This window comes from Aulostomus chinensis, chromosome 12, assembly GCF_037954235.1.
Source record: "Aulostomus chinensis isolate RoL2024-O1b breed Wild chromosome 12, RoL_Achi_v1.0, whole genome shotgun sequence".
Lineage (NCBI taxonomy): Eukaryota > Metazoa > Chordata > Actinopteri > Syngnathiformes > Aulostomidae > Aulostomus > Aulostomus chinensis.
This window is the reverse complement of record NC_141331.1, coordinates 15166738-15183764: the sequence shown is the minus strand read 5'-3', so window position 1 is coordinate 15183764 and position 17027 is coordinate 15166738. Positions and strand designations below refer to the sequence as shown.

General features: G+C 41.2%; 1 protein-coding gene across 2 annotated transcripts in view; it reads left to right on the top strand.

Moving 5' to 3' along the window:
- st6gal2a (ST6 beta-galactosamide alpha-2,6-sialyltranferase 2a) overlaps nucleotides 1–17027 on the top strand; it is a 49454-nt gene that overhangs the window by 19643 nt on the left and 12784 nt on the right. For both annotated transcript variants that reach the window (XM_086220384.1, XM_086220386.1), the window contains exons 2-6: nucleotides 1368–1424; nucleotides 1504–2588; nucleotides 8322–8419; nucleotides 12629–12730; nucleotides 16282–16456. In XM_086220384.1, the coding sequence (XP_086076510.1) occupies nucleotides 1586–2588; nucleotides 8322–8419; nucleotides 12629–12730; nucleotides 16282–16456 (1378 nt within the window). In that variant the 5' untranslated portion in view covers nucleotides 1368–1424; nucleotides 1504–1585. The remainder of the gene's footprint in view (nucleotides 1–1367; nucleotides 1425–1503; nucleotides 2589–8321; nucleotides 8420–12628; nucleotides 12731–16281; nucleotides 16457–17027) is intronic.

The window sequence follows — 17027 nt, the reverse complement described above, 5'->3', positions numbered from 1 at the left end:
AGTCTATGTGTTACTGTAGATGTGAGTCTGCTTGCAGCCAACCTCCCCCCTCACTGTTTCTGCTCCCTCTGGCCCAGTTGCTCCTTGCTGTTTCCCTCGTGCTTGACCAGGGTCACTGGATGAGCTTTGGCCTCCTGTGTGGTCCAGGGCAGGAGGTCTGGTTGTCTGGGGTCTAAAGGGAGGGGGGGGGGGGACCTCAGATCACTTCTGCTGCACTCTGCAAGTCCTGACAGGACAGAGACAGGAAGCTGTAATTAGGACTAGAGGTGGTTCAGTACTCGGGAGCCTTTTTTTTCCCTCCTGCGCCTCACTGTGTCACTCTCCAGAGAAAGGTTCACACATTAAGAGGCCAAAACTCATAATTACGCGTGGTTGAGAAGATTGTCGGCCTCTGATGTGAAGCAATTTAATGCTTCATTTACTCACCTTCATTGCTGTGTATTTCACTCTGCAAGCCGTCAGTAAATGTGTTCCCTAGAGTATTATCAAAGCTGATAGCCATCTTTTCAATGAGTGCAGTTTTAGTACTGCAACTACATGAATAAAATCATTGTGTTTAATACACGTGTGTAATGTTGAAGTCAATATGTGAACACATTATTTGCAAACAATCATGAATGATAGAGAGATTTCTCTGAGCATTTTGTAAAGGAGGCTCTCCTGAAATTGCTACCTTAAAAAAATCCACTGAAGAGAATAAGGGCCACCTGAAGATTAAACTCGCAATTCATATATTTATTTGTAATATTTCAAAATACAGTGTTCACCTACCTCCTCTGTAGAAATCATCATTTTCCATTGAATAATATCAACCGCATCAAGTTTCGGAAAAAAAAAGATCTGTGGTGCGACATCAATAAGTATGGCCAGACATTTAATGAGTGAGGTCATGCTGGTCAAACCACCGCTAATAATCTGGATGAATGTTTCATGTTTGTCGGGACGTTGTGGCAAAGGTAGGAGCAGCACAATGATTTGTCGTTATGTCTGGGATTTATAGTTACACGTTCAGTTGCCACCGACAAAACTAGATGCTGTCCTTCCCTGAAGCTCAGGGTGCGCTAGCAGTTTTCTTGAATGACAGAAACAGATTAAAAGGCATCAGAGGTGAGGGTTAATATTTATGGTCCATTACAATCTCAACAAAAATGGCTACCTGAGTCGAACAGTCGTTCAAAACAAAGTTGATGTGTCCATGAAACGAGAAGAAACCATGGAAATGTGCAGTGGAATGTGGAGATGTCAATTGTAATATGTCCGTTATATAAATTGTTTTGCCTCGAAAATGACTGAAATGAAGCCATGTTTAAGTTGGATGTGTGTTTTCATGTTTACTACTGACTCATTTGTGTTCCTTCTCTCATCAGGGCTCAGTTGCATCCTGTTGGTCACATGGACATGAAGAAATAGAATCATCAATCCACGTCAGTATGACTCTTACATGCCTTGACCAGGCCACTTCCTGTCTGTGCACTTTAATTCTGAGTTTGTCTTCTTCTACAGGCCCTCCAGCTGACCTGTGTCCAGGCTGCAGGGCTTGTAGTCGGTGGGCCGGCTGACCAGGCGTGTATGTGACTGTGAGGTGATGAAGTCCAGTATGAGGCAGTGGCGGCGGCTGGTGTTGCTGGGAATGCTGGCGTGGGTTCTCCTCTTCCTCGCCCTCCTCTCTTACTTCCTGGATGCTCGTGTGGATGAGCCCCTGACCTCTGCTGGATCTTTACTCTCCCAACACCCCGACACCCGTCGCCTGGCTTCAATACAGGCCTCCCTTCAACAACATGCCATCATGGGGTCAAGACCTGCACTGGCCTCCCCCTTAACCACAACCTACCCTGGAGATGAACCAGAAACAGAACCCTCCACCAGCCCTTTTACCCCAGAGTCTAGCCTAGAGGTGAGCCACAGCCCCAACAGTGCACCCTATGCCATTGATGGTAGCCAGGAGACCAGTCGCCAAGACTACCTGGACCCCCAGAGTCTGGCTGCCTGGTCCTCCTTTGGCACAGAGAATGTGGGTTCTCACTCAGGCCCTGTGGTCCAGAGTCGTGAGAGAACTTCCCAGACTATGGAATATCAGAACCATGTCAGTGCAGCACACAATCACGGATGGGAAGAAGAAGAAGATGGTAGAGAAAATGAAGATGATGAACTGGGAAACAGAATGAGGACAGCAGCAGGCAGGAGGGCGGGTGACGACTCCTCTGATCTGGAGGAATATTACTTCTCCAAGTCGGCCTCTGTGGTGAAGCGGCTGTGGCAGGGCCGCGTGTCCGCTGGCATGCTGAGCCCTCGGCTGCGGCGTGCCATGAAGGACTACGTGAGTGCCAACAAACACCATGTTCTCTACAAGGGGCATCGCAGGGCTGCCCAGAGTGCCGAGGAACTGCTCTGTCAAATGAAAGCTCAGGCCCAGCTGAGGACAGTGGACGGGTCCGAGCAGCCCTTCTCTTCACTTGGCTGGGCTCATATTGTGCCGCCTCTTCCCCTGGAGCAACTGTATAAATGGCAGGACCGGAGCCGCTTCAAGACCTGCGCTGTGGTCACTTCAGCGGGGGCCATCCTGCGATCAGGGCTGGGCAAAGAGATTGGTAAGTAGAAAGAAATAAGATAATGAGAATGGTCAGGACAAGTGTGTGGTGGATAGATTCTCTCATCAGAAACATGAATGTTCCATACTGTTTACAATGGTTCTTTCACACCTTCTTTCTTTAGTGCAATATGATCAAACCCTGGAGGATTTGTGCTCTCGGTTTAGTGGGATTGGATGTGAACACATCAGTCCTAGAGACGGGTCGAACATGTAGTCTCCAAGCTATTGCAGTTTGCATCAAAGTAAAAAGTAGAAGATATATGCATGGGGAAAAAAATCTTATCAGAAATATGCCCTAGTACAGAATACAAAACCCTCTTCTTGGATTTACTGTCTTAGTCTCACCCCAGACACATCTAACCAATAAACTGAGATTTTATTGTGACACATTTTACTTGTATCTTTACTCTGTGTGAAAACAAACCAACCTGGGGGGGGCGCTGAGTTTACAATCTCATCAACTAGGTCTGACCAGAGCAAACAACCCATAGGTGTGAAAACACTCTGAGATTATGGTTATCTGCCACATAAAGTTGAGAAGTAGACCTCCGGGTGCAGCAAAGGGGGAAACTTAGTGTTCCAAGCGGAACGGTTTCTAAAGCATTTATTTGCTTTGTTGCCGAATTTCAGGACATTTTTTTGGGTACAGGTGAAATTTTGGCCTGTTAGCGGTACTAAAGTGGTACCTCAAAACATTAAGAGTGGATCTGTAGAGGCCAGTAAAATCCACAATAAAGTGTAAAGTGTAATATAATGCCATTTCAAAGTAAAAGAAACCACAGTTACAGTGTCATCTAAAGTTCTAAAATGGGAACCTTGATTTGAGATCTGCTATCAAACAATCCTAAAAAATCAGCTATGTATCGGCACAGTAAAGGTAAAGATCCATTTTAAGATAGTAGTTCATGATATTGAAAAACTACTGAGTGGACTACAATCATGTCAACAATAATATATTCAAAAAGTCAAAAATATTATCCCGATCTCATGTAGTTTGGGCTATAATACCTGTGACATTTTGCATGAGCGCAGGCTTTTTTTTGGGGACATTTACTGATTAACTTGTCAAGCTGATGGTGTGCTTAGTCGGCTATACGTCTTTATGTTTTAATGTGTGCGCTTGAGGTTTAGAGACTTTGGCAGTCGTTTGGAAAGTGGGGAGAGTGTGAACTCAAGGACAGATGGCTCACTAGAAAAAAGCCGAACCCCCCTCTGACAACCAATCAGGCTTCTTCCCATCACATTTAGCTTCCTTGAATTTCATTGTGGATTCAGCTGCTCGGAGGGAATACTTGAACTGGTATGGATGTATTATTTGTTTGTTTGCTTATATAAAAATTCCATAATACTGACAGGTTGATAAAATGTCTGTCAGCCTAAGATAACAGCATCAAAGAACAACAGACTGTACAGCAGAGTTACCGGCAGTGTTGTCGGAACAGTCATCAACGGTCTTTGATAGAAATGTTCCCCTGTTACAAAGAGGCATTAACAGATCAGATCTATTTCTAAAGCAGCAGGTGCTAACAGTTTTTCTTACTTGAGTCACAGAAAACAACTTCAGTCTGCCTGTGGGGGGTAATGAAATCTATTCCTCACATCTCCTATTGTGTGTGTGTGTGTGTGTGTGTGTGTGTGTGTGTGTGTGTGTGTGTGTGTGTAGGGGGATTTGCATGAATGTTAAGCTATTATATCACCATTTAATATTGCTTTTTTTTTTTTTTAAAGGAAATGACCAGATTTACTAGTTAGCTTAGCACAATGAAACATTGTGGATGGATGGGCTGTTTGGCTTCGTCCTGTCAAAAAAAGCAAATAAGAAAATACGATTTATTTTAAAATGGTTTTCGCCTGCAAGATGTCATAATTTAAGAATCAGATGTGTACCTGGAACTACTTTCCACAATTATTGGACAAAAAATCTTAGTCGGCAAAATATTTATTGATGACTGGATGAGAATCTGCTACTCTCTATGCTTATCATGACCTACTTTGAAAGAGAGGATGTTGAGGATTAGTTATGGATGAACAAAGACCCTGATTTCCAGAATAGTAGAGGAGGAGCTGCAGATAAGCTAAGCAGGCGAGATAGAGGTATGCTAACCTGCCCACCCACTGTTATTCATTGTGCTAAGCTAACTAGCAGTTAGCCAGTCTCGGTGGGCACCCTAATGCGCTTGCAGAGCCGAGAAGGGTATCTCTCTTACTGTCTTGTTCTGGGGAGGATCCCAAATACACGTATCTAAAAATGTTGTGTCTTCCTTTTAATAATGGAGAACATTTGACTGGGGTGGAGAAGAGAAAGAAAGCAGCAGTCCTCAGCTGAGAGAGCCAGATCCTGCTTTTAAACTCTGTTGTTTTCTAATATGGCATCATGGTTCTGTCCATTAATGTTACCCATGAGCACATGCTCCTAAACAAAAGAAGTGAGCATCATCCTTAAATTAACGTCAGCCTGCTAAGGACCTTCACAAAGTGAAAATCACATCGACATCCCACTTCAGAGAGGCATCATTAATTCAGAGCAGATAAAAGCAGTCAAGTAAAGCATTGCAATTCATGACCACCTTCTTCTCCGAGGGCTAACGCATACATCCATATGTCGAGTATTGGTTCACTAAGTCATCGTCACGGCCTTCAGTTCTCGGAGAGAGATGCTGCTTGACAGGGGACTTCCAGGCATGACAAATGAGATGGACGTGATGAAGCAGATTAATTATTTAACCACCTCACAGCATTGAAAACTCTTGACATTATAATTCTGAGGGAAATCAAACAACATTGATTCCAATTTGTTGCCCCCATCCTCCCCTTGTTGACCTTTCTGAAAGGCCCCTTCGAATCAGCGTGAATCGTCTAAAGACAGATGAAAAAGGAACCCCCTTCCTTTGTGACTCTTGGGCTGATATTTACATGATCATGTTTTTCAGTGGACCCAGCACAAGAGTGTGAGGATAGTGAGAGGAGGAATGTGTAATGTGTGGCCGCCATCTGGTGGTCATAGAAGGAACAGTAACCTAAATTATATAATTAAGTGAACTAGTCCTTCAATGAATATCCATCATCAGATTTACTGTGTACCGTTGCTGCCTTTTAGCATTTCATTCCCACATAGCTTCACAGGGCTCTTGTCTCGGTAGTAAATCCGCTTCTGATGAAATTCCAGCTTCCAGGAATTGTGACTGACCTTGTCTGAATCTGAAATGCGTACTTGGTCCTGCGCAGCAGCAGCAGATTGATTTTTATCATACATATAAATATGAACTAAGTAACTAAGTAGTAACTAACTGCACCAGCTGCATCAACAATAGCCAGCAAGGTCCCCTCCAGAGAGCCTTCAGGTGTCACAGGGGTACTCCTGCTGCCACTGGTTCAATATCAGGTCCCAGGTCATGTCTCTCACCTTCCTCCAGAGCCACTGACTCACCTGTTCACCGGTACCGAACGGCTCTTCCACAGCGGGAGAAGAACCTCCTGAAACCGCTGTTCTTGAGCTGCGTTGCTGTATGTTTGTTGAATGGGCATCCTTCACCTGCTGACTCCTCTTTAAACATCCACACCAGCACAGCCTCTGGAAAGCCTCTCATGGACCTTAACATGGGGCTTAGATTAATTAGAGGCTCTAAAATGTTCAAAGGTGTGAATGTGGGTGTAAATGTTTTATATGTGAGCCAGTGCAGGATTAGTGGTATAGAGAATGAATAAAATAATACAAAATGATATATTTTCATATTCATAATTTGAAAAGTACCTAAATGGTAGTGAAGTGAAGAAATACAACTTTGAAACATTTCCAATTGTTGTAAAATACAAACTGAACTGAGAACATTTAAGGAAAAGATCCAACTATGCCCTGTATTATAATAATAATAATAATAATATGTATTATAAATAATCATAATTTATTTGATTTATTTTACTTACTGACTTAATGATGTATTTATGTCATTTATTCAATGATGTCTTACCTTTTCAGGTGGTGATTTCTCTGTAGAAAAGCTTAATCAGGGACAGGGGTTGGACATCCATCACTTCTTGCACAATCACCCTCAAAACAATAAGTAAATGTATAGCTGATTGAAAAGTGAAGAGCATATACACTCAAAACGCAAGTGCCTGTTAAATGTTGCTTTACCTGCTGTCCTCTCCTGTCCCTGTGTGTGTGTGTGTGTGTGTGTGTGTGTGTGTGTGTGTGTGTGTGTGTGTGTGCGCGCGCAGTGTGGAGTGTTGCTCTGAATGCTAAGTGCCGTTCTTTCAGTTGACTGGTGGCAGTGATTAAGTAGTAGCAGATCAAACGTCGGAGGGGTCATCCATTCTGTTGTCACATCACCATAGGAGGATCTAGAATTGACGTATTGATCCCCAGACGGCAGATATTACAATCTTGTAATTATTACTCTGACCATCTATCAAGCTGAGGATTTTGTGTTACTTTGTGTGAACTGTGAAGGACAACATATAAACAAAACCGTGAAATCTGGTGCACCAAGTTCCAAGCGTTTGTTTGTCTTGGCTCATCAGTTACCTCCGCTAACCACTAGAGAGCACTTTGGTTGTTTAGTGTGATCATAGTTTACATCACTGCATGTCAATGTGAATTAAAAGAATAACTACATATTCTTTGTCCCTGTGTCTGCCTGCAAAAAAGATAGCGTGTGTTTGAGTGAGTCTGGGAATTATTCACATGCAAATAAGTTATGGGAAGTAGTGAGTCACAGTGTTCCTTTTTTGTATTCCTAATGTTATTCAGTGTGACATTGCCTCCATTAATAAATCATAACACAATGCCTCCAGACCTTGATCATCTCAGGCCAGCGTGAAGCACTTGATGTGCAAGAAAACCTCCTGAATTGAAATTGATGTGCTGGTTTAAATGCATATCAACAATCTGTAATGTTAATGCACGTTAATCAATACTGGCTGCCCAGAGAGCTGAGTGCTCTTTTTTTTTTTAATCTGTATATTTAATTTGAGTCGTACTGTATATTTGAACAAAGATGCAATAGGTGGGGAAAGAATAAGGACTTTCCCCAATGTCTATGTGAGAAATGAATGGAACTATCCAGGGACAAGAGCCTGTACACGTTCAGCATTTTTATGAAAGAGTTTGACTGACGTATTTTTGTTTGAAGATAATGAGCAGCAGCCCTGTGTCCATCCGGGGTTGACTGGTCCAGCTCGAAGGGTTCAAACTCAAGGTCGATTGATGGATACATGTGAGGTGATGATGTCATGAACATTTAGTTCTATTAAACTGGTTATCTGGGCTTCAATATAATCATATTATAATTGGTGCATCCGGCCTTTGATTCTTATCTGCTACAAAATGTAATGGGCTTTTCTTTGGTTCCTCTCAATTTCATGAAAATTGACCAGTTTTTGCGTGATCCTGCTGACAGACAGACAGACAAAAATCACATAAACAAAGAAATGCCCATCAAACTAGAGAGCAATGGGAGAGTAAATACCGCCACCAAGGCGTCTGAGTGACTGGTAGGTCCTTTGAGACCTGATAAAAAAAAAAGGCCTTTTTTCACTATGTTAAATCAATACGCCTCAAATATTAAAACGTTCATCCCTGGCTTGTGCTTCATTCTTCTACCAAGTTTGGTGAAAATTAGCCTTAATCATTTTTTTGTGCAGCAAACAAACGGAAATGAAAAATATGGAATCTCAAGGACGCTGATGAAATGACGTGTGACAAGTCATATGCTTGTGGTTTGTCTTTCAGATGCTCATGATGCCGTTTTAAGGTTCAACGCTGCGCCCACGGAAGGATATGAGAGAGACGTGGGGAACAAGACCACGATTCGCATCATCAACTCACAGGTGAGCGGGACTCTGGCGATACTGGTGCGCGATAATGAATCATGAATAGATAAAACCTGCCAAGGCAATGACCCTCATTGAAACACATGGGAGCTTCTGTGTTGTTACACACAATATAACTATTAATGATTTATGGCTTTCTTCCATGTTAGCATTCACAAGACACAACATGTGAGCTTGTTTCCAAATGTGGCAAACAAGTTTGTGCAACGATTATGCTAACGAGCTGTGGTTTCTTATTTTCTGTTAAACCAATATTTCCAGTCTCAACCATTGAAGTATGTATATTGTATATATGTGTGTGTGTGTGTGTTCTTTCCTTAAGCATTTTTAGCTTACATCTGTGGTCCCTCATAGTTAATTCATCATGTGCATCTCTACTCGTGTAATCCAGGTCATAGGTGGAGGTTTATTAGTCAGGCAACAGCCTGTTATTATTATAAAGAGAAAAATAGAAATTTGGATCTGTAGAAATTGTTGTAACACAAACTGGAACACCACATCAGGCGATTAAAAATTTAAAAAAGAACCCTTCCTGTGTAGAAATGTAATCCAACTATCATTAAAAAAGCATCTTCTTATTTACATAAATACTGTACATCCCAAAGACTCTAGAAAACATGTATTTCTTTGTATTACTTGCACAGCCTGTTATCATGCTGTTAGAGCCCAGGATGCAGTGATGGTGCACTGGCAAAATAACCTCAATGGTAACCCACAGTAGGCCGTGTTCCATAGTTGGTATATGAAATTTTTTTTGTGCAAATCTGCAAGATTCATCCTTCAGTGACAGCAAACTATTCATTGAAAACACATCTGGCATGCAGCTGGAACAGGTGGCCGTTTGTCGCCAGCTCCTCTTCCTGTTTTGACAGCAGAAAAAATATTTTTAATTATGTTTATGGATTCATATTCCTCATATTTAAGAAGGATTATGTTTTTTTCCTCTGCGAAATTCTGATCTTTCCGCTTCTGGGGTGTTATAAAATTTTGCATCAAGAAATTTCGTGAAATAAAAAATGACGATATAAAATTCAAAGATGCACGAAATAAAAATCAATGTGCGCTGCGCACCACTAACACTGATGATTTTTGACCCTCTCGCCAACTGTATACAAATATTACAAGAAGAAGAAGACTTTAGCAACACCATAGAAGAAGAAGAAGCAGCAGCGAAACAATCATTTCTTAATGGAGGAAGATGAGGTCGAACAAGTAGCGGACACTCCTACGTCAAACAGATCGGTTGTGTGGACTTATTTTGGTTTCCATGTAAAAGACAAGGCAACGGTGAAATAAATGAATAAATAAATATATACACATACATACACACACGCACACACACACACATATATATATATATATATATATGTATATATATATATATATATATATATATATATATACACACACACACGCGCGCGCACACGTACACACATACACGTGTGTGTTTTGTGAGATTTCTGCATCTGAAACTTCTTTTATTTGTGCATTGTCATTCTTGTTCCGTTGCTGTGATTTTCCCAAGTGTGTGTTTGGGGGGGGGGTCTTTCACAAATGACACAAATTGAAGAAAGTCTAGACAAGTGGCCCCCCTGCAGTGGTAAACTGGACAAGTAGTTTCCACAGTACTGAGGCAGCATCACTGTCAACCCCATTGATGAAATACTTCTTAAAAAATGAGATTCTTTAGTGCTGTGTATTTCTCTATTGTGCACTGAACCTCACAGGTGGAGTGATGAAGCAGCTGTCTTGAATGCGCCACCTTGTTGAATGTCATGCAGGAGGCGGTGTGCGCTTGGATCTGCTGCCACTCAAGGGTGAAGGGGACGTTTGTGTAAAATGAACAGAATTAAGATCTTTTTTTGTGAGATTTCTGCATCTAAAACTTCTTTTATTTGTGCATTGTCATTCTTGTTCCGTTGCTGTGATTTTTCCAAGTTTCTGAGGTGCACAAAATGTGGTGCCCCCCCCCAAATCGTGACTCCTCCAGAAATCTGCTGGATCTTGATATTTGTTTTTGTTGTCATTAAATTAATTTCCATGTTCTTCTCTTGGAAATTAGCCAAGAAGGGTTGTAAGGAGATCTTCATTCATGGGAAGAGAGAACGGCACTGTTCTATATGTCCTCGAAGCCAGGTGTTCAAACGCTGCGTTGAAGACATCGTCAGTGTCACGCTGGTGGAACTTCACGTATGTCGTAGCCTGGATTTATGTCAGCGGTGCTGTCTGGTGGATATGAGTCATTCCTACGACTGAGAAGCTGTGTTCACCTGCTCCTCTGTAGATCAGAGGCTTTGATGCAGGCCGCCCCTTCAGTTGTACTACAGTTAAACTCGTCTCCTCCAAAGAAAATCACCCTGCCACGCAGTCCTCCTTGTTAGATCCCTCGGCAGCACAGAGGCCTCAGCAGGCAGTAGCAGAGGAGGTCATGAACCCTTCTACCATCTTTCAATATAGTTACTGCCAAATGATGGTTGCTGAGCAGATGCACTTCCTCTGTTCTTGTGGTGAAGTAGTCTGGGCGAACAAATCTAGCTGCAGTTAATATTTCATCTTTGTGCCGTTGAAGCACAGTGATCTTTTCTGTCCAACTGTGAATTCTAGTTGCCCAGCCACCAATTACGGTTAAAAATCTCTCCTTAGTTTCAACCAGTACCAGAACTGGTTCAGATGCCTAATTTGGAACCACTTCTGTGTTTAAAAAGCAAACAAATTAGCTCATTGCCACAAACTCTGATTCCAGAGCAAGTCTTGCCAGTGTAAGCATTTATGTACAGCTTTTAACGAAAATGTATGACACGCAGCAAAGAGTCAGAATTTTCCAGGAGAAGTCATATTGTCTCATTTCATTTAAAATGAGCCAGAATCATTTAAAAGCACCATTTCAGTAAGATGAAAGGGCTTGATTATCTTTCGGTATAATAAAAAAAAAAAAAGATATATTAATAAGTACATTTTGTTTATGCTAATGAGATGATTTCACCATTTACAAGTAATGAATTAATAAAACCAGTAAGCAGCGCATTTTTGCGGTTATTGCTGTATTGAGGGGAACGTGTGGGTTGCACTGCTGAGGAATTGTTCTGCCAAACAAAGCGGATGTGTCGGAGTGTCCTGCTTTATTTGAGAAGATCTGAGGCCGATCGCTGTGAGGATCAATAACCAAATTATAGGTAGGAGGACACAGCAGTTTCTCATAAATGCTGCTGTCACTTCATCATGCAAGGCTGCGTTGTAGATCCCTTTTCCTGCGGTAGTTAGTTTTGTAATGGCTCACGTGCCTGGAGGCTGCGGCAAGTGCCTCAGTCACATCAAGGCTCTGGGCTCTGGTCATGAGAAGGGTGGAGTCCTCCTTCTTGATCTTTTATAATTTTTTTTTTTTTCGAAGGAGCCGAGCACCCAGTGGTGCTACAACAAGCACTGGTGTATTTTCTGATCGGAGTTTCTTCTCTTTTCCATTGTAGGGAAAGTTGATATTCTCATCAGGAAATGTCAGCACTGCACAATAAATGAATTTGTTCCTGTCATTGATAAAAGCACCAGCATAAATGTCTCTGCTCAGTCTTGTGATGGCGTCTCTCTCTGCGCCACATTTCATGCCTTCAATTGTGTGGTGTCAGCTTAATTTTTTCATTTTTTCCTATAATTCCTTCCCTTTTTTTTTTCTTTGATTGACATATTAATTTCTGAAATATGTATTACACCAACAACACCAGAAAACAATAATAATAATAATAATAATGATAATAATCAGCTGAGCAGAATTCTGAGTAGCTGAAGGGAAGCTGCATGACATCCACGTATTAATGGTGTGTGACTGCAGTGAGATGAAGAAATCAAGCAAAACAACTGACTTTCACAGTTGGTGAACTACAGCTCATGTGACATATAAACAGCAGGCATGTGAAAATATGCACAATCAATACAATGTCAAACATTAATTAGCGTTGGCGATGTGCAAAAGCACCGATTTTACTCCGCGAGATCTTGCTGACTGCAGGTGTTAAGTGCAGAGGTTTGCATTTCAAGTACCGCGCCGTCGGTGCAACCCGAATGACAGATGAATAAATGAAGCCTTTCTCCATGTTTGTTGCATGATTAGTCATAATGGGATGTTCTTTATCTCAAAGAGACACAAGGTTGCTCATGTGTTTTCAATTCATGCATGTGATTAGTATTCATTTTACACTATATTTCCTTCAACAGATTCTGGCCAATCCTCGACATCGATTCAACACAAGTTCTATTTATAAGAATGTGACTCTGGTGGCCTGGGACCCTGCACCATACACTGTCAACTTATACAAGGTGGGTTGTTTTTTTTTTTCAGATATTCCTATTTGTGTGAGTGTGTGTGTGTGTGTGTGTTTAGCGTTCCAGCGCTTTCAATTTTAGGAAATGCAAGATAATATACCAGTTTCAATAGAAGACATATTAATTGTGAGACCTCAGTCAAACTGAATGAGCAGAAAAATGTACTTGGCTCCTATCGTTCATGTCTTACCTGCAGCGGTGCTTCCTGCCCTCCCTCATCACCGCCCCCCCCTGCTTCTGACTTCCACCTGTCCTTGAAATCCTGATCATTCACACAAGAATGCTTTCAGTCCCCTCTTCCATTTTCTCCTCTATTTCCTTCCCGTTTGTTCGCCAGCCGAATCGTTCACAACGCATCAAGTTGATTTTCATTGATTTTGTTGGTCTTGGGAAGGACACCTGTAATCAGGGGAGTGTTTTTCCACTCACGTTAAAATGATGTTTTTTTTCAGCCAAAAAGAAATCATTGTGTAGAGAATCAGTAGATTAATTGATGGTGAAAAATGATACCATTTTGTATGTTCACACAACACGTTGCTGCGAGCTGGAGGTGAAACTCTGCTTGTTCATGACGGACATTTCTCTCTTAGAATCAGAATCAAGTTTATCCAGGTACAGCTCCAGAATAGAAACCTCTTTAGATTTATTCTTAATATTCCTCAACATCTTCCAGCTGAATAATAAACATCAGAATGCACTTTGATTCTAACCTTATGACCGCGTCTGCACAGGAAGCTTCTTCAAGCAGCCATTAGCCAGTATGGCCAGTAATTGGAGTATATTGTTGCAGCGCTGCAGTCCCTTCCTGAATATGGAGCTCATTCTTGCTCCTTTTTCTTCTTCTCATAATCATATTTGATGGGCCTTATTTTTACATGTTGTTTCTTCCCCTTAATATTTGTGTGGTTTTCAAAGCCAAATGACTGAAAGTTAGAAGTCTTTGTTGGACCCCAAAATAACTGCGGCCGTGGTTTGCTGTGAATTGTGGAATCACAATAAAGCGAAATTTGCTGTTAGTTAAACAGTTAACAACTCAGAATCCCAGATGGGGGGAGGGATTGTAACATTTCTGATGTTTTTTTTTACTGAAAACCCATCAGAAATGGTAATAAATGATATTACTCACCTTCAAAAGTGCAAAGTAAATTATCCTGTATTTGCAAAATGTATATCGCACAAATCACATGCAGTAGTAATCCATTATGTATCCACTGAATCATGTAGTGAAGGGCAAGCGCTATTACCATTAATCCATTACCACTGCTTCATTTCAAACTATAAAAGCCACTATAAATGACGTTCACATCACCGTGCTGCACAGTTTGGGGTCAGAATCAACTTCAGTGTTCTTCACAATTAAAGCAGAATGTGACATTTAATTACAGTCTCCCACGTGAGGTTACTGAAGTGCTGCTTTTCTTTTCATCTGAGGTATTTCTTTCAATATTCTCAACAAAGGAGGTGCTGTCAATCACACACAGAGCTTCTGTGTGTTTAGTTGTGGTGATTGATTTTTGTCTAACAAGGTTCTCAGCTGTTAGGCAACCCAGGTGTAATTTCCTACTGGATTATGTCTCAAGGAGCTGCATTTTTCTTTTAATTTGCATAAGCTTTTCTTGGGAAAGCTTGATGTCAGCTGCCCAGAGCAAAGGCCCTAAAGCATGTATCTAACTCTCCCTCCACCGCCGCACTGCAGCAAACTGCATTTTCATGTATGTTATAAACATAGGTTGTTTATTTGAAAAATACACATGGGAAGAAAACATCATCATCAACAGAGGGAACTCTTCGAACCGGATAAAAACTTTTCGTCCAGCTTCATTTAAAGTTAACAATCTCTGAACACTCCAGCGGTTCAATTTCCCTTAGTGTAGAATCTTTGACGTCGCTGACAGAAAGTCCCAGACAGAGACGACAGTCGTCTACTCAGCAGTTTCTGTTCGCACTGATGCAACTTCTGCTTTTCAGTTCTGATGAAACGTCTCAGGTTAACAAAACAGGAAGAAATTTATTTGTCCCAAGAAGCCACTTCAGAGAAGGAGTGAATAGTTTTAGGGCTTTGAACCCATCACTAATTTCTTTTTGTTAATAAGTAAGCCCAGCAGCATCTACTGCTTGCATTCCAGCAGATATCAAATAATGGAGGGTAAATAAACATAGACGCCTTGCTGCTTATCACGAAAATCCATGTTTAAAAAAAAACAATTATAGGAAATTGGTCAGTTTCACAAAGCTGTCAAAAAATGTTTCTCAGGGTAATATTAGATTTTTTTTTTTTTTTTTTTTGCAAGAGAGAATGGATGAACAGAAATGTCTCGCCTTGAGTTGCCAGAGAATGATCATCTCCCTTCAGGGCTTTTCTGCAATGTAGGTTTTATCTGTTTAATGCATTTTTTTTGGGGTGAAATTTAATGCATAGCATGTCTCTAAAAGGGTTCAGGAGAAATGACAGGTTTAGCTCAATTTTTTCCTTTGCAGATTGAAAATCAGCATTGAATCTGAAACATCTCAGACAGAAATGAGGTCCCGCTGCCCCTCCGGCTGCAGCAGGAGGGAGAGTTTATACGTGATCTTGAATAAAGTCACACTTTTTATTTTCCTATTATTACGCACCTCGACAACACAAATGTAGTTAATAGACATGTTAATGTGCAGATTTGATCATTAACTGAGATATTTAAAGTATTCACAACGTTATTTTTGAACTCCCAGCACCACTGTACAGCCGAGCCAGTCAAATGATGTATCAGTCGTCTGTAATCTGTCATAAAAAGTGAAAGGACTATTATTTCTTCTCCTATATAAAAAAAATAAATCAATCAAAAAGGTAGTTTGTAAAGATCAATGTTAAATTCAAATTGAGATCCAAATCTGGTTTCAGAATCCAAACTTTAATCAACAATATTCATCCCAAATGAGGATTCAAAGGTAAATCCAGTTTCATTTTCCACTATGTTCAGTTTCTGAATTTGGATTTCATTTTGCAGTTTCAGTATTCAATTAAAATATAGAATTTTTTGTGTGTGTGTGTGTGTGGGCAAGAAAACTATTTCTAAACGATCCTCTCCAGACATTGAAAACAACCCTGCTTGGAGTATTAATGTAATGGTTTCCCATAAAATACTTGAAATGCCTTTGTTAAAAACTCATGAAGTGACTTCTCTTACTTACTTTCAAAGTTTAGGATCTATGAATAAGTATATATTTTAATTTCAATGCAAGAGGTCCCTTCCTTTGCTGAGAAGTCAGTCTCCAGCGTTCGTGCACTGTAGAGTTGAAGTGTCTGCTTGGGCCTAAAGCCAATTCTTCTCCCATCAGCAGTCTCCTTCCAATCTGCACTTCAGTCATGGCGCACACAGCGAAGGTCAAACCTCTTAGTGAGCAGGGTGCAAAATACATTTCTCACCCGAAGGGCTGGTGAAGGCTGGACACAAACCACAGTCTTTTTTTCTAGTGGATTTGAAGTTCTCAAGAGTTTTTTTTTCCTCCTGGATGTCTGAACAGAGGAGTTGATCTCACCCCCTTATCTTCTCTTTCTTCTTCAGTGGTATGCCAGTCCAGACTACAACCTGTTCGGTCCGTATGTCCAGCGTCGTAAGTTCCATCCTGGCCAGCCCTTCTACATCCTTCACCCCAGCTACGTGTGGCAATTGTGGGATGTGATTCAAGGCAACACTCAGGAGAACATCCAGCCCAATCCTCCCTCGTCCGGCTTCATAGGTGAGCACACGCTGACTTGCCTCTGCTATGTATACATTAACTCTGTACTCTTATCTTTTCATTTTCTCCCAATCTGCTCCTGGAGCAGAGATATGCATGCATGCACACACATACGCACACTTAGTTGTATGAAATATTTATCTTCCCTATGCACAGCGCTTGCTCTAACAACAGCACGTCTGAGCAGAAGGAGAAATACAGTTGTTGGAAGCCCATCTGACAAGCTCTCTAGCATACCAATCAATAGACGGGCTGTTTGTCTCTCCCACTGTAATTTTAAGACATTCTGAGAGGCTTTTGCCTTCCAAGCTGTATAACACAACATCCAGTCATGGCTGGTGCCTCTGTTTATCCAGGTGATGGTATTTTTACAGAGTGGGATCCAGAATTGAAGGGCTGTCACTGCGATGTTTGAGGTTGAAGAGAGAAAAACATTGTAATACAGATTCTGTTCTGGAAAATTTAAAGACAGAGTGATCTTGTTGTTGTTATTGTTGTTCCTCTGGCGTTTTGTGGCGTTTATGGAAATCATGACAGCACTTTTGCTTCATTATTGATTTGCTACAAACTT